The sequence below is a fragment of the Aethalodelphis obliquidens genome, unplaced genomic scaffold (assembly GCF_003676395.1).
Source record: "Aethalodelphis obliquidens isolate GAN/ISIS:26980383/991018 unplaced genomic scaffold, ASM367639v1 scaffold12, whole genome shotgun sequence".
Taxonomy (NCBI): Eukaryota; Metazoa; Chordata; class Mammalia; order Artiodactyla; family Delphinidae; genus Aethalodelphis; species Aethalodelphis obliquidens.
Window position 1 is genome coordinate 42,309,130 of NW_020837956.1, and position 17,979 is coordinate 42,327,108.

The window sequence follows — 17,979 nt, forward strand, 5'->3', positions numbered from 1 at the left end:
AGGTAACTTCACTCAGTAAAAATAACAGACTGGTGGGACCCATTGGAGATAAGCGCTTAGATAATGGGCATAATCATACTTTACTAACGAGTGCACGGAGTTTTACATTTTCTAACAGTACTGACAATATCTTTTAAGAAAACCATATTGTGGAAATGTGTACAGAGATGTGTGTGATATTTATTGCACCTTTTTATAGTGGAAGAAAACAAATAAATGAAATACAACAACCTAACTATCCGTTGGTAGGGGAATTTACAGAGATGGGTGGGTACACGTTTGGCTGCAGAATATTATGTAGCCATTCAAAAAATGAGTGTAACAAAAATAAACTCAGAATGGCTTAAAGACGAACGTAAGACAGGACACCATGAAATTCCTAGGAGAGATCGTAAGCAAAACATTTTCTGCCATAAATTGTACCCATGTTTTCTTAGGTCAGTTTCCCAAGGCAATAGAGATAAAAACAAAAATAAATAAATGGGACCTAATCAAACTTACAAGGTTTTGCACAGCAAAGGAAACCATAAAAAAAAAAAAAAAATAGGAAAAGACAACCTACAGAATGGGAGAAAATATTTGCAAACAATGTAACTGACAAGGGCTTAATTTCCAAAATATACAAACAGAACATCTCATACAACTCAACAACCAAAAAACAAACAACCCAATCCAAAAATAGGCAGAAGACCTAAACAGACATTTCTACAAAGAAGTCAATAGGCATATGAAAAGATGCTCGACATTGCTAATTACTAGAGAGATGCAGATCGAAACTACAATGAGGTATCACCTCACACCAGTCAGAATGGCCATCATTAAACAGTCTACAAGTAACAGATGCTGGACAGGGTGTGGAGAACAGGGAACCCTCCTACACTGTTGGTGGGAACGTAAGTTGGTGTAGCCACTGTGGAAAACGGTATGGAGGTTCCTCAGAAAACTAAAAATAGAGTCACCACATGATCCCACAATCCCACTCCTGGGCTTATGTCTGGACAAAACTATAATTAAAAAGATACATGCACCCCTATGTTCATTGCAGCACTATTCACAATAGCCAAGACATGGAAACAACCTAAATGTCCATCAACAGAGGAATGGATAAAAAAGATGAGGTACATATATACGATGGAATATTACTCAGCCATAAAAAAGAATGAAATAATGCCATTTGCAGCAACATGGATGGACCTCGAGATTATCATACTAAGTGAAGTAAGCCAGACAGAGAAAGACAAATATCACATGCTATCACTTACAAGTGAAATCTTAAATACGACACAAATGAACCTATCTATAAAACAGAAACAAAATCACGGACATAGAGAACAGACTTGTGGTTGCCAAGGGTAGTGTGGGGAGTTGGGGGAGGGATGGAGTGGGAGGTTGGGGTGAGCAGAGGTAAGTTATTATATATACTATAGATAAACACCAAGGTCCTACTGCATAGCACAGGGAACTATATTCAGTATCCTATGATAAACCATAAAAGAAAAGACTATTAAAAAAAGAAAAGACTGTAAATATATATATGCATAACTGAATCACTTTGCTATACAGCAGAAATTAACACAACATTGTAAATCAACTATATTTCAGTTAAAAAAATATTGAGTGTAAACCACAGGCATTGACCTGGTGAGATAGCTGTGATTTTTAATAAGTGAAGAATAGCAACGCACAGAAAAGTTTGTGCAAACGGAGCCGCCTTTTATAAACGATAAGCATACGAAGGGAAAGCTGCTCTATTCATTCATTATGTTTCCAGAGTAGAGAGAAGGTTAGTAATCTTGGGATGAGGAAGTTGGATGAAGAGACTATAGCTGTTGCTGTATCCCCACCGCAGAGCTGATGTGTCGCTGTACTTCTTTTGATTTTTTTCAACCCATTAATGTAGAAGAAGGGAAGAAAAGGAAGGCAGGCATTGTTGCTCAGACTTAAGGAAGTCAACGGGAACTTTTCTGCGTTCCTAAGCCAGAGAATTCCATGATGGAAATAGGGTAGCATCACGGCTGTGCATGTAACAGGTTGACAAGGGGACAGGCCTCTAGGAGAGGATGGCAGTGAGTCGGTCTTAAAAGGTAAGGACTTAAACAGGTGCGGTATCCAGGGAGATGGAAAGAAGTGGGAAAAAAATACAATGGCGAAGAGTGGAACGTGATAAATGACTTGATGGAGAAACGAAGACTAGGAAAGACCGAATATGATCTTAAGGTTTCAGACTGAATGAATGACCCCTTCCTTTGGTCCGTAAACAGCCACTGAGAAAGTGGACCGATTCTAGGCTTTCACAAGCTCCCTCCTCCCAAGACCTTACAAGACAGGCAGGAACGCCTTCTGACCATGGTGCAGAGAAACAAACCTCCAGTGAAGACATGTACACGATGCTGAGGGTGCATGAGGCTGCTTTTCAGATGAATCCGCTGTGAGATGACCATACCCTGGAAGCAGCCAGAGCGTGGACTCGAGGTTGAAATGAGAGGTCAGGACTAGAGATGCTGGCTTGAGCTGTGGCAGCAGGGCAGTGGACACCTCCACCCTGGGCGCGTGTGGACCTGAGGGACCGGACAGGAGCCAGTGATCCGGGGAAAGGGGGCCGTAGCGTGAGTGTCTGCTGAGGGATGAGACAGATCGGCTTTGGGTAGTCAGGGAACAGGCCCCAGTGACCTCAGAAGCGGGTTCCAGAAGTGACGTCCTCTGGTGGCTGGGAGAAAGGCCACTGCTGAAGAAGTTTCACAGCTAAGGAGAGATGGGACCGTCACCAAAGTCAGCAGGCCGGGTGGGGGTCCTGAGCCGAAGGGAAGCAGGAGGGCCCGTGAGAGGAACAGGTTAAACTCGCTGGGGCGGGGGTGGGCAGGGAGAAGCCCAGGACCCCCGGGAAGTGGCCTCGCAGCCCTGAAGTTGGGGGCAGGTGGCGGTGGTCAAGCGCGTGAGCATTGGACTCGGCCGTGACCTCCAGCTCCGCTGTCTTTTCTAGTTGCCTGACCTTGGCCCAAGTCACTGACTGACCCTCGGAAAGTGCTGTACTTTGTAATCTTGACCCACCACGTGATGCTGCTTCCAGGCAGAAGCCAGAGTCACTGGGGGACCCTGTGAGGCGTCCCTGAAACCATCTGCAGCCTTGTTTGAATATTCATTCTACACTTTTTTGAAGCCTCCCCTTCCTATGGAGGGATATTGAGTTCTGGGAAATGATTCACTTTTTTTCCCTCTTTTCCTTAACTGTGTAGAACATCCAAGCCCCTTAAATAACTTCCCTCCAACCCTACGTTGCCAAGAAGGTTTGCCCAATGTCCACACAATCTTTAAGGGAGCTCATGTATTTTTATTGAGTACAACTCAGCAAATATTTATCACCGAGCAACTGCTCTGTGCCAGGCACCGTGCCAGAGACCGACACGCCTGCTCTGTCCCAGCCTGCCTAGCACCGCTCACTGGGGCCAGGTCCACCCGAGCACAGGTGGGTCTGAGATGCCCCCATGTCCCCAGGTGCCAGGACTATAGCAGTTCTCCAGCCTGATCCAGGGAACGTAGGAGTCTAGAAACTATTAAAATACTTGGATTAAGGAAGATTGTCAAAAGGGCAAGAGAAATACTCGCAACTAGAAAAGCAAGTTGTGTTCCCCACCTCTTCACACACACCCACACACGTTTTAAGTTTTGTAAATATAGCCAAATTGGGGCTCTAGAAGTCATTATGGAGACCGTACTCTGAAGCTGTGCACCGTGGTGCTGGTTCAGATACTCAACGGCCAGTAAAATGTTTGGTATTAGGAAAAGCTAGTTAAAAATGCACAGATGGCATCGCCTCACCCGACATCACAAGAGTTGTGTGTGTCCTTAACTTGGGTGTTATGAGCATTTCTGTTTCTGTGCCTTTGGGAAAACACGACACCTAGAAAACCAAGCTGGGAAGGGTGCAGAGACATCTTTAAGCATCTCTCGAGTACCAGGCACCAGGCCAGGCTCTCCCATAAAATCATTCCATCCACGTCTCTTGACCACCCAGTGGGATAAGTAGGGATTTTACACATGACAGAACTGAGAGTCACTTTGTTAGGAAACGTGGAGCCACAGTCACACCCAGGCCACCTGCTTCTGAGCTGCACCTGCCTCACCGCACACACAGGTGGATGGGCATCCACAGAGATGGGGGAGGATCGCTGCTGACGCAGAGGAGCCCCAGGATCCCAGCCCCTCCGTCAGGAGAGCCAACAGTTAGAAGATGACCCCACTGTCTGCAGGGCCCGGAGGTGTTCAGGAGTCGCACGGGATCTTGCGCCCAGCCCACATCCACCCTCTTGGTGGGCCCCTGCTGAGTGCCGGCACCCTGGGAGGGGCAGGAGGTGCAGGTGTCTCTGGGGAAGATGGAAGCCTAAACAAGCACCTTAAGACAAGAGTGTAATTCCTTTGAAGACAAGTACAAAGTCTCTGCAAACTTATCTGCAGGAACTTTCTGGGAAATTAAAGAACAACTACTCCAAGAAGAAGGATGGAGAGGAATTTAAATACATCATTAAACACTGAGCCAAAGCTCCTGGCCAGAGACTCAGGTGGCTTTTGGAGAGGCTGCCATGTTCTGAACCTTCAGCAAATCCATCCAGCCCTCTGAGACCCACACCTCAGGCCCCCACTGCCCACGGAAGTCCTGATGACAGAAACGGGGTCTGGAGCTAGGATGGGATACTATTCCTATAAAATTACACAAAATCCCACAACGTTCATGTGTTTTAGGTCTGGCTTCTCCTTGACTCCTGAGAGGCCCTGGAACTTAGACGTCTGCTCTGTTCTGAGGATATCGCAGTTATCCTCAAGGGCAGAGAGACCTGGGCCGGAGCAGGGACCCCCAGGGAGACCCAGCCCCGGGCAGCCTGGACACAGCTGTCAGCATTGTCGGAGCCCCTCTTCTGAGACAACTGGAACCAGATCAAGAGCAACACAGTCAAACATGCCAGGGCTGGGCGGGGGTCACACACAAGGTATGGGATGGACATGGGGCTGCCACGTGGAACGCAGCCACGCCAGCCAACTGTTGCCAAGAGAGTAATGCTTCCAGATCCCCTGGTTTTTCCAGAAAAAAAGTCAGGAATTCAGATTTGGATATGAAATCTCCAGAGTTTTAGGTGTGGATCCGATGGGTTACGTATTAACAGCCTCAAGGAAGGGGCGTTGCTTCCTGCTCCAGTGCAGGTCACTGTCTAATGCCGTGTTTTACAGTGACTTTAGGAATTCTCTGTAGACCACAAAGAGTTGCTTGCCGTTTACTAAGTACTTATTGACCAGTTCATAAACTAATCAGCCTCCAAACCTCCTCATTCCAATGAACTTCAGATATGCTACTTCCTCTGTTATCCTAGATTTCCCCCAAAACTGCTACTCACAGAATCGTCCAAGAGCGAGGAGCATATGCGGCTTTCCCTCTGGTCCCCGAGCACGGAGGCAGCAGCTCACGTGGGGGTCAGGTGGGCAAGGCCCCGCTCACACCGCAGTCAGGGCCAGGAGGCGGCCAGCGGCCAGCGGCTTCCTTCTCGTGTTTGCCCAGAGAATTCCTGGTTTCTTGTCTCAGTCTCTCTTGCCTCTGTTGGCACCAACCATGCCTCTGCAAACAGGGGCGTCTGGGGTGAACCGGTGGGAGCCGCGGTCTCTGTCCTTTGAGGGGAGTTGACTGGGTAACCCCTCCTCCATGACTGGGAAAAGGAGAGGAGGGAGCAAAGGAAAAGTTAGGAGCGGAAAACCCAAGGCTTTGCCTGTGTTTTATTTGTCTAATTTTTCCTTATTTCCATCCTAAGAGGTGGGATAACTAAACTGAAAATTATAAACCGTGGACCATAAACCCCTTTATTTCTTCTAATTTTGTAACCTTTGGACAATAACGCTATCCTTTGTCTTAATATAAATATTGGATAAGAATCCTCAATCTCAACATATTTGCACTACGTTAAATTCACAGAAAATGTCATATTTTGGAAAACACTTTAAATTATTACAGTATTTTTTTAACTCTACTCAAGGATGACACGATACGTAATCTCCGATTCTCGCTGATCTTTCCCGGTGGATTTCTTTATGAACCAAAACTTCCCTGCGTCTGAACTGAGACGAGGAAGCAGCTTCCATCACGTGGAGCTGCGTGGAGCGGGGTCTCGTTTACCTAGGAGACCTCGGTTACCTAGGAGACGGTGACCCCGGGCATGAAAGCTCTCGGGAAACAGCTGCAGGCAGTTTGATCTGCACCCTTGGTTTTGCCAGAGCTTCTAGTTTCCCTTCATTATACCGTCCCCGACTTTCTCACTGTCACACCACTCGGGCTGCCGCCTGCCTGCAACCCTCCCTCCTCGGTGATGCTAATGAACAGTGAGCGACCGCAGGTTGGGTGGCAGCAGGTGAAAGGTAGGGCCTGGCTGATGACAAAGTGACTGCTACTTCCCCAGTGACTGGGGAGCAGCTGGGGAGGAGGAGGGAGCTCCGGCTCTGTGTGGAGCCCCAGCTGCGCCCACCGCGGAGACCGCGGCCCGAGGCCCCCCTGCCCCATCCCTGCAGAGGGAGCGCCGGTGACGGTGCGTGGAGACATGGGTTAGGACACCGATGGCCCTCGCGGTCCCAGGACTCCACTTCCAGCCCCTCCCAGGGGCATTGCTGTGGCCTGGAGCCTGTTCGGCCTCCAAAGTCTTGAAGGAATCTACGAATGTGCGGTTTTTGGTATAGTTGATACTCTGTTATCTTCACTAAGGCTCAACCTGACCAGAGTGTGCATTTTACTGGTGGGGAGGATGGGGGAAATCAAATAGCAAAACAACTCCTGCTTCCAGATTCAAGTTTACATGTTACAGCATAATTCACTGCCCTCTCTTCAGTGAGTCCTTCTGATGGCTTCTGTTGGTTCAAAAGTAAACTTTTAAATTCTAGACTTTAAGTATAAAACCATTTTAAGCTCCTAAGAAAACCTCTCTTCATTTTTAAAATAAGCAGTGGGCTTAAAAATAAAAGAATTAGTGCTGTAGTAGTTCCTGAAGGGTGATTTTTCTAACTGTGAATCACTAGAGTGGGAATCAGAAACCCAAACCCGGGCAGAGGTAACCAGGTTGCTTCTGTCCAGGCCCAGGCAGGACCAGAGCCCGTAGGTTAGAAAGCGCTGCTGACGACCTGCTCAGGCATCACCAGTGAAGCTTCTGCAACTCAGGTCTCAGACCCCTTGGAAGAGCAAATTCAAACACACAGCTCCCCTGATGCTTCCGAGGAAGACGCCGTCAGGTGGGAAAGGGTGGGTGAAAACAGGCAGGAGTGGGGACGCAGGCAGGGGGCCCTGCAGGACACTCGCAGGTGTAGGCTTGGAAAATGAAAGAACCTCCTCACGTATCTCCCACTGTGAACTGTACGCTTTCGGCCTAATCTGAACCTCGCCGGCCGTTTCCGGACATTGATACGTGAGTGTGAAAAGGAAGTTTGAATCCATTTTGCTACTTTGCCTTTTCAGATTCTTTTCCCTTATGGGTTCTTACAAAATGTTGAGTATAGTTCCCTGTGCTGTACAGTAGGTCCTTGTTGGTTATCTGTTTTATATACAGTAGTGTGCGTATGTTAATCCCACCCTTAAAGGCTTATTTACAAGAGAGCAAAACCCACTACGGAGCCTGGAATTCAAACAGGATTGGCCCTGCTATAAACAGAGCAGTGGCACAGAACGGTCCACAGAGGGGCCCAGCTGCGGTGGGAAATTAGCACAGCAAGAGCGTGTATTTTAGTTGGGGCGGGGGTGGAGCTAGTATTTATTAATTGAAGGATTAGTGGCAGAATTAACTGTCCATCTAGAAGAAAATAAGTTTGTCCCCATATGTAAAAAAAATGGATTAAAACTTAAATGTAAAAAATCAAACAATTCTTAGGCAACCATATGAGCGATTAGCTAGTAAGCCAAGTTTTCGACTTCATACCCACAGAGCGATGGCCTCAGTGCCCTTTTGGTGACAAGCCCTCTCCTGGGCGACGGCTGGACTTCATTTCAGATGCTGCACAAGCGTCCGTGACAAGGGTGCGGGCTTCCCGAGCGTGACTGGCCATGTCCCTCTGAAGCTCCGAGGAGCCCGCGCCAGCTGAAGGTGGCCCCCCAGTGAACCCTAAGCACCCCCAGGCCCCCGGAACTCCCCACGTGCCTGTGCCCCAGGGCCTTTGCGCGTCCTGCTCCCTCTGCCTGGAACATCCGCCCCAACCCTTTTTTAATCTGAAACCTGCAATTTTCCTTGAAAACGGCGCATATTTTGATTCCCCCTGGGAGCCTCTGTCCACCTCCCGAAGGGTTACCTTCAGCTCGTCTGTGTTCTGTTATGTTCTCAGGGCCCTGACACAACGTCTCCCCTCGGCTTTGAGTTCCTTAAAGAACAGGCTTCCATCCCGTCGTCTCTGCGTCCCTGGTCCTACGACAGGTGTGCAGTGTTAGGAGATACTCCACTTGCACAGAACAGGACCCAGCATTTCCTCCGTCACCCGTCGCCCCAGGGCGTGTGGGCCCTGTTTGCGCGTTTTGCTAAACTGTGAGCGTTGGAGAGGATTTCCAGGTGCAGTAGCCGCCTCAGAGCTGTGACGTGCCACCCGGGGTACCGCTGACCCAGACTGCGTCTGCCTTCCAGCCTTCCACACCCCGAGCGGGGCTGATGCAGCAGAGGAAGGGCGGCCACCCAAGGAGGCTCGGCACCGCGTGCCACGTCGACCCTCCTTGAAACGTTTCCCAGCTCCTCTCCGCCTCCCTGCGCCTGTCCTCCCTGCAGGGTCAGCTGCATCTCAGGATGCAGGCCGACGTGGTGGAGGCCCTTCCCCCCGGGCAGGTCGTCTCCTCTTGGCCCACTCTGGTCCCCTCTGCGCTCTCTCGAACTGCTGCTAAATTCATTTCTTTATAAATCTGCTGGTGAGGGATTCCTCCTGCGCTCAAGAACCAACAACAGCTGTCTATCCGCTGGGTCACTAGTGACCCTCCAGGTCTGTCCAGGCCCCCAAGGTGCCCTTCCCACTCTCCCTGTGGCCGAGCGCTTCCTGCTCCGCCAAGCCCATCACCCCGAGGTTCCACCTTGTTCCCGCCGTCCCCTTGACCCACCATCTCCCCAGCAAACGGCCTCACCAGCTCATTCACTGGCGCGTCCATCCAAGTACGCGTTTCTAGCATCTGCATGTCAGCTGAGCCTCTGCATGTGTCTATACACACGATGGATGTGTAAGTCCTTTCTTCCTTCTACACCTAAACTAATCGTCCTGAAGTATCTCAGCTTTCCCTGAGAAATTCCCCCTCCGTGATTCACCTCGCATGGGCTCCTCCTTTCCTGAAATTCTTCTTATTTTATTAAATCTGCCAAATCTTATGTCTATGCAGATGCCTCTCCCATTAAGATATTAAGCTCATTAAATGAACTCACATTTTTTATTATAGGTATTTTTATTATTCCACACACAAGAGTAATAAATACCTATTTGTTGGTCAGTTGGCATGAACATTAATCAGACTCTGTGCAGGACCTCACCTTGCTGATGGTTTATTTCAAGAGAGGATCCACCCAGGTCTCTTCTATACTGTCACCTGGCACAGCCGCAAGTGTCCAACTAGAGTCTTCTTTCCCAAATTCTGACATTTCTTGTCATAAACTGTGAAGGAGGTGAACTGTGCATACGTGACTTTTTGTTGCTGTTTGAGTACAGTTATAGTTGATTTACAATGTTGTGTTAATTTCTGCTGTCGTCAGTTATATATATATATATATATATATATATATATATATATATTCTTTTTCATATTGTTTTCCATTACGGTTCGTCCCAGTATATTGAATATAGTTCCCTGTGCTCTACAGTAGGACCTTGTTGTCTATCCATCCTATATGTACTAATTTGCATCTGCTGACCCCAAACTCCCAATCCATCTCTCCCACACACACCCCCCAGTACCTGACATTTTACGACGTCCCCATCTTCTGCCCAGAATGCAGTTCTGGCCACAATGGGTGGGGTGAAAAATGACACAGTCCAGGTTGGAATCTGGTCAGAGGAGCTGTCGTCTTTACTGCTCATCTCTTGTCAGCCCCTCTGATGCGTTGAGTGGAATTCTCCCATGATGCGGTTTTGCTGTGTATAAATTACTCACATTCACCCAGCTGGCAGTATGTTCCCGTGGCTTAAAGAGGACGTGTAGACAGTGGCTGGTTTCAGGACCCTGCACCAAAGCTGCCCCTTGAATGATTTTGGGCAAATCACAGCTGTAAAGGAAGTGTAAGAAAGATACCTCCTTACAGAATCGTGTGAGGACCCTGCAAGGTAATAGATGGAAACACTGTCATCTCCAAGTGTGAGCCTTGCTGTGACCCTGGAAAGCGTCCTGACGATTTAGATCAAGGTAGATGCAATTGTCCCCCAGGACTAGACCATGGCGAGAGTAGCCCGCACGCTAAAACGTGTCCTTCTGTGACACCCACCTCCTCCCCACCACGACTCCACTTCAGCTACAGGGAGAATCTAGACATTAATATATGCACTTTTTTCCTTCCTGCAAACTTCAGCCCTATCCATTATATTCTTGGCACAAAGTACAACTCAGACTGACCGACCCAGGTGTGTCCTAATCAAAGTCTTCCACTGCGGGGGCCCTGCAAGACGAGGTCTGCTTTGTTACCTTTAAACAACACGTTTAGATTGCCTGGTCCTTCCCCAGCAGCACCCCTTCCAGAGGGAACCCGTCCCTGAGTTGCCAGCAGGAAAGCACGCTGACTGCCTTCCTCTCTCCCCAGATGGAGGTGGATACCGAGGAAAGGCGGCACCGCACGCGGTCCAAAGGGCTCCGAGGTACGTCCCTGCTTCCAGGTCCCTGGGGGCCCTGCTGGGGTCCCCTTTGTCCTGCCGAAGCCCTCAGACCCGGCCTGGACACCACCCTCTCGGTAGCTGTCTGTGGAAGGGGCTTCTTGGGATCGATCATCAATTTGTGTCTTTTCCTCTCTCTGCAGTTCCTGTGGAGCCGGCCATACAGGAGCTGTTCAGGTCAGTGAACAGGACGGGCAGGTATCCTGTTCAGAGAGCGGGCAGGATGCACCCCAGCGGCGGTCAGAGACTGTGCGTCGTAGCAGAGACAGGGCTTTTGCGCGCCCGGGGGACCCAGGGCCTGCACCCCAGCCCCCTCCTCCCAGTTCCATCCCTCCCTGTCTGTCTGCGTCCCCCGCTTCCCTCCCGTCCAGGTGGCACCTGAGTGACCCATCCTTTCCTCTTGCAGCTGTCCCACCCCTGGCTGTGACGGCAGTGGCCACGTCAGCGGAAAATATGCGAGACACAGAAGGTAAGGCCTCGGATTTTCACGCCATGCTGAGTGACTTGTGGGCACAATGAATGGGGACCATCTTGGGGAAGCTTTCCTGTCCTCCTCGGATGTGGGGCTCTTGTAAGATGTTCTGACCACCTTCTGGGGCAGCGTTTACCCCACACCAGGGGTGGCGACTGAGGACCAGCCTTGCACCTCTCCCCACTTGCTCCCTGGGATCCTCCCCTAGGTCACTGGGAGCCATATTTCTCCTCCCCGTTTCCTCCTTCCGTAGCTCAGGATGGTAAACATCCGGTGGTAAAGTAAAGCGTGAACTTCCTGACCTTCCTGTGGGCACTCGGCTCGTCCTGGGAAAGGGGGTCCAGGCCTGGCGCCGGGCAGCTGCAGGGGAAATTCAGAGCAGGAGGGGAGAGTCCGGACAGATCACGCTCGGAGGCTTTGGGGCTTAGAGGTGATGCGCGTGAACACCGGGATTTCATGTCCGTGACAGAGGTGGCAGCACCTGGAGCACGGGATAGGCAGGTGACGGCTGCTAAAATGCGCCACAGCGGAATCGCATCCTTCACACCAAGACTGCGAGTCACGTGCAGCAAGCTCAGTCCTGAGATCCACTTCTGAGGCCGTTCAGCCCAAGCGGCCATCAGGGGCCGGGCCCGGGCACCCAAAGCTCGGGAGCTAGAGCAGGTGCCCTGAGCACCCCAGGGTGACCGTCCTTCGCTGCTTTCCACTTTATTTCCTTTTCAGCTGAACACTAATTTACGGATGAAATCAAGCAATTATTATGATTGTCCTTTAGCAACAACAAGGGGAAAATTTCAAATTACTCCAAAATACCCATGCTAGCGTTTAAGGAGGCAGGGAATTTTCAGTGGGCATCCCTGATGAAATGGTTTCATACCAAAGGAACGACAGGCCATGGTTAAGAGAATTTTGTGACTTAAATTATTATATTTAATTTATTATATTATTATTTGATTGTGAAAACTTATTGAACTATGTAATTTAAATATGTGGTTTTTTTAACTATATGTTATTTTATGAAGGAGTATATATGTAAATTCCTTTTTAAAAATCCAGTTTTTAAAAACTGGATTGTTTACGTTTACAATGGAAAACAAGTTAGCCAAGCATGAGTGGATTTTTTCGCCTAATCATCTCTTCACTAGACAATAGTTTTGCTATTAGAAAGAATGGTTAAATTTGACTAAAAAGTTTTAATTAGGTGTCAGCTAGTTTTAATTGGGCATCATAACCACACTTTTGCTGGAAAAATCATGAAGTTCCCAAAGAATTGTTTCAAGCGTTTGTATTCCTACCCAAGGTGCATCCCCTAGAGCTGTGGACTGATGGGCCCTGTGGGATGCAGTGTGTGTGCACAGCTCTCCCTGGGATCTCCTCCACTGCTCAGAAATGATGCTCAGCCTTAGGCTGGGAACAATGCGAAGACAGCTGGGCTCCACCCTCCTCTGAGACCCGATGCTGCTGAGAGCTCAGAACACCCTGAATTTTTCAGGAGCGAAGTAGGCGGAATTTTAGAGAGGAGTCACAGGAACAGCCAAATTGGACAATTTTACAGCAAAAATAATCTCAATTTTTTAAATTTAAAATGTTATTTTTTACCATGAGTCATAGTGTTTGCAATTATTGGAATTCCCACTGTTTTAATAGAAATAGTGAGTGGGGAGGCATACTGTGGGAACCCAGTACACAGACACTGGGCCCCGTTTCCCCTTTGCCACTGATTACCCAAGGGGCTTTGGGTGAATTATTTAACATGTATTGACTTCAAATTTCCTCGGTTTTATAATGAGAAAGTTGCAGACTTTGTTATGTAAAACTAATTACCATTCAACACTTACGTCACAGATAAGACTTCTCTCCGAGGAATCTCACTGGGTTATCAAGTGGGGCTTTTTCTAAATTTTATTTTTCCGCGTCTGCATATCAGCAGTTCTCAACTAAGGGGTGACACTTGAATTGCTCAGACTGAAAAGGGGCTCCTTGTAGTAGATACGATTCGCGTATACATCAACATCTTTTGACTGGTGCTATTTCAAATTTGTGAGACTCTTCAATTATATCTGGCTTTGTTTTTTTCTATTTTTTAAAGATTTCCTAAATGCAAGTTTCTCCCCCTTGACAGCTGTGCTCATGCACATGCATACCTGCACTACCCACCCACCGACACAGGTGTCACCTTGCCCGCTGCCCTGTCCCCGCTGATGCTCGGAGCACATGAGGCCCCTGCAAATAGGACAAGGGCAGCAGCCTCAGTTCTGGTCTTGATGAAACTGCCCGTTACTTCGGTCTTTTAAAGATACATTTTCCAATGAATGTATTCCCGTTAAGGCTACAATTTCATTTTACTCACATATCACGCCAGTTCATAGCCAAATAAAAAGGCATTCTTTTAGTATATTGAAGTATCTATTTACTTGAACACACAAAAATTAATTGGAGGCAGGTGAGGGGAATCAGCAATGTAAAAAATAAAGCATACAATTTTTAGGAAATTTGGTAACAAGTGGTAAAATGATGCCTCTCAGTTCATCTTTAGTTTGAACACAAGAAAATTTCTAAGGAGGTCAAGTATTGATCGCAGTCTCAGCGTGCCTTCTTATTGCTTTGGAGGGCGTGCACGTCGGGGGTGGCCTTGCTGCTTCAATGGGGGTTTGGCTTTTCGTGACAGCTTCTAAGACTGATGGCTTTTTTCCTGTGTGGTAGAGGTAGGGCTGTGGATTTGTGAGAAACGGGGAATAGGTGATAGAGGAGGATCAATCATCAGATAGGACCTGTGAAATTAAACACTAATCTGAATTCATGAGGCATTCACAATTTAAGATCCTGGTTAACAATGGAGAGGTAGGAATTAAAGTTATAATACTTACTTTATTCGTTGGTCTGCCTTATTCAAAAATTATGTCCTTGAACTAAAGGTAATCTATGCATGGGTGTTTATTTGTGTTAATAGTTCACCATCAATTTGAGGTGCCTGATAAACACATGTACAACTGCACAGGTAAAGGTTGAATCAAAGAGATAAATTAGGAAAAACATAAGGGAAATGAAAACATAATTTTACCAGAAACCCAGGATGTATCAGGAGTTCTGATACAGTATTCCATTCAGTGCTGAGTCTCTGGGCAGTCAAGGTAAAAAAGAGGAAGACGAATGACAGAACCTCGTTATCTGATGCAGGCAGCACAGCAGTTCCTCAGAGGGGTTACGCTCCTGGCACTGAAGGTCCATTTCTTTGAATCCCTGCACACTGACCAGCAGGGATCCGAGCTCAGTCAATATTTTTTGCCCTGATGCATGTGAACAGGGCCAGGCCTCCAGGCAGAGGACAAGATTACCAGCCGTTATCTTCAGAAACATCATTAGTATCTAGACACATGACTCTGACTTTTTTAGGTTTTATATTATTAGCACATAAGTATGACAAACCATCATGGATTTGCAGTCAGGGCCAGAAGTAAGTCTCCTGTCGTGAAGCAAAATACCGACACAGTCTTCTGTACACAGCAAATCCGACCTCTGCTTTCCCACTCACATCTCACATCTTTCGCACACCTGACCGCACAGAGTCCAGTGCACACGTCTTTTCTAAACTGGTATTTATGAGTAGCTGAAGTTTGCATCTCAAACGCAGGGGCCCATCCCAGGCTTTCTTTGCAGGTGCAAAACTACCCCTCTGCCATCCTAAGTGAGTTTTCCAGAGTTTGGTTCTTAGACGCCTAAATTCAGGGAAGGGAGCGTCCTGGATGCCCCACTCTCCTCCCTGGGCCACCTCCTTCCCAGTGCTCAGGCAGACTCGTGACCTGTAAGCATTTAAAACACCTATGGGTGAAAAAAGAGCGTTTTTCCACGTGCCTGCAGCCTGGGCAGCAGAAAGAAAATGGAATACGTGGAGGCCATGCACTTGGAGTTTAGGAAGTTGCTGGGCTGTTGGTTGGTTGGCTAGAGGCTGCAGGCAGGCAAGGTGTGAAGGATGCAGACCCAACCCTTGGCCTGGGGCTCCGAGGGCAGGAAGAGCTTCCCGACGACACCAGACCCCGAGCTGAGGGGGCGTCTTGGGGGACTGGGCCCTCTGCATGTCCTGGTGATGCCCCCCTCTACTGCAGATGAACGTCTTAGGGATGGAGACACATGGACAGGAGACCACAAGTCACTTTATCTATAATTGTTTTTGTTTGGTTCAAGGACCTGAAAAAGAGATTGGTTATTAATCCAGAGAATTAGATGAACGGATATTAAGATAGGAGCCAAAATATGGAACGTCAAAACATTTCTGCAAAAATCTACTCCTAAGCATTTGAGTAAGATTGAACATTCTATGCCATATATTCACAACGTTTCCTCCCCACGTTGATATAAAATACTGCTTGTGTTAAAGATACAGTGCAACTTGATGTTACAAAGGGATGAATATATAGACACTAAATTCATCATCAAAGTCCCAATAAAACTTAGAAATAGGAATCGTAAAAAATATTAGTTTCTATTTCAGATTAATAAACATTAAACACTGTAGAGGAATTTGAATTTTAGCCTTCCTTATAATAGTTATATACATCCTGGACCATTTGGAATTAATTGGATTTACTTCTTTCTTTCTGAATGGTGATTTTTGTATAAGCCTCCAATGAGAGAGGGAGAGAGAGAGAGGGAGAGGGAAAGAGAACCCTTAATGTGAATTCATTCTTCACGTCATTGGTTTTGTGAACCCTCTGAATTTACTTCTGAAATTTAATAGATTTTATTTACATTCACCCTTCACAGCCATCTTCGAAGCTACTCTCTGTGGAGCGTGGGGCTCTGCTTGAGAAACTTGCACAAGCAACGATCCCCCAAAAGCCAGGGGATGGCTTTGGTACTATATTTAAATCCTTCCCCATTTAGAAAATTCAGAGTCAAATCAATTTATCTTGAAACTTTAAAATTAAAAGCTCCAAATGGTAGATTTATTTTTTATTAGGAAATCATTAAATTCTCTCTGGCTTATAGTGCACGTTCCTTCTTCAGATTTTTTTCCATCTCATATACCTTTGCACCTACCAGTGTGATTGCCATGGCGGCAGCCACGGGTGAATAATTGCTTGTCTTCCCGGGAGCTTGTTCTGGACCTGGAGCTGAGGGCTTGCTTCCTGATGTATGCACGCCTCATTTGGATGCTGCCAGCAGCCTGGGGGCTGTATTATTCATGCCTTGACAAAGAGCTCTCACTAAAAGCCTTGGAAGAGAGCCAGGCACTGGGAGAGATGGTGGAGCATTTCAACGTGCAACTGAGAGGAGAATCGATAATCAAAAAGGAAAGAAAGAAAGAGACAGAGAGGAAGAAAGAGAAATAGGGATCCCTCTACTTCCCTTTTACTGGTTTCACATGGGTAGAATTTCCATTTGCATTACAATAAAAAACCCTAAAAATAATTGCATTTTTTTCTAACCACGCTTGAAAGTTTAACACAATTTTCCACATTTAATTGCAAAGCTGATTTTAATTAGTAGGGTCCCGCATGTGAAAAATGAAGATCCACTTGGGTGCACGGAAACACTGCAGTGTCGGCTTTATGCTCTAATTAATGTATGGCTGCCGTGCAGCAGGGCACACTCTGGGGCGTTTATGAAGAATTCTGAGCACGCAGCCACCCAGCCAGGAGCCACGAGCGTCAACAACTCCCCCTTCATTCTTTATGAGACATCGCTGTGCATCACCCTGTGCATAAACTTTATAGCGTGCCTGTCCTTTTTACTATTTGTCACTAATATTATGAATCAGAAGTTAGGGCACACCTATTTTAACGTTAATTTGATAGCTTGCCCGGTTGCAGAGAGAGCAAAAATGTTGTGATCTCGGGACTTATGTGTCTGAAGTGGAGATTCAAAGCAAGTGGGTTTCCCAGACTCACCATTGCCTTATTGTGAATTGTATGTGTGCAAACACAAAATTCAGGCGTGGTCTTTCCAGACTGTGGTGGCAGTTAACCTTCATTGTCACAGTAAATCCTCTATTTAAAAAAAAAAAAAAAAGCTTCCTGGCCATTATCCCAAGAAAACAGTATGCCTGCTGCTCGTCTAGAGCACGTCCGCCCAAACGGACAGATCTCTGGCCCCGGCCGAGTCTGTTACATATTTCAGAAGACAGTGTGACTGATTCAGTGTATTTAAAGCTGCAAATAAAACAGGTCATGCATTTCAGGGTGGATTTTTGACATTTTATAAAATTTAGGATACTTTGAAAATAACTCCACATTCATAGAGGAGGAATATAGGTATTTTCAGGTAGGAACTAAAACATAAGTATACTTAGAGAGTCTCTAATATTACAATCTGTATTGGTTAAGAACTAAACACAGGAATTATAATCTCGGTGTGATTTATTAACTAGTGATTAAAGATATATAAACATGGCTTTGAAACATCTCCAGAACACACAGCAGAAATCGGTGTGTGGTACGGCTACCGTCAGGGTTTACCGGTTCCGACGTCCACCGTCTGTGCTGGGATTCTAGCAGGTACGCAGCCACCACGTTTAAGAACTAGTGGGCGGAGAGGGGGTCCTGACGGGGGGGGTGGCGCTGGCCCGCTGGGCGATCGTGAACCGGGAGCCCCGCGCACCTGCCGACGGCTGGCTGCGCAGCCCCGAGCTGGTCTTCCGCGTCCTGTGTGCGGGCTCCCTGCGTGTCCGCACC

The 17,979-nt window shown here is 47.4% G+C and overlaps 1 protein-coding gene across 2 annotated transcripts in view; it reads left to right on the forward strand.

Moving 5' to 3' along the window:
* Positions 1-10,766: 10,766 nt before the first annotated feature.
* Positions 10,767-17,979, forward strand: part of MYT1L (myelin transcription factor 1 like) — a 137,188-nt gene continuing 129,975 nt past the window's right edge. For both annotated transcript variants that reach the window (XM_027113907.1, XM_027113908.1), the window contains exons 1-3: positions 10,767-10,821; positions 10,980-11,013; positions 11,243-11,305. In XM_027113907.1, coding sequence (XP_026969708.1) covers positions 10,767-10,821; positions 10,980-11,013; positions 11,243-11,305 — 152 coding nt within the window. The remainder of the gene's footprint in view (positions 10,822-10,979; positions 11,014-11,242; positions 11,306-17,979) is intronic.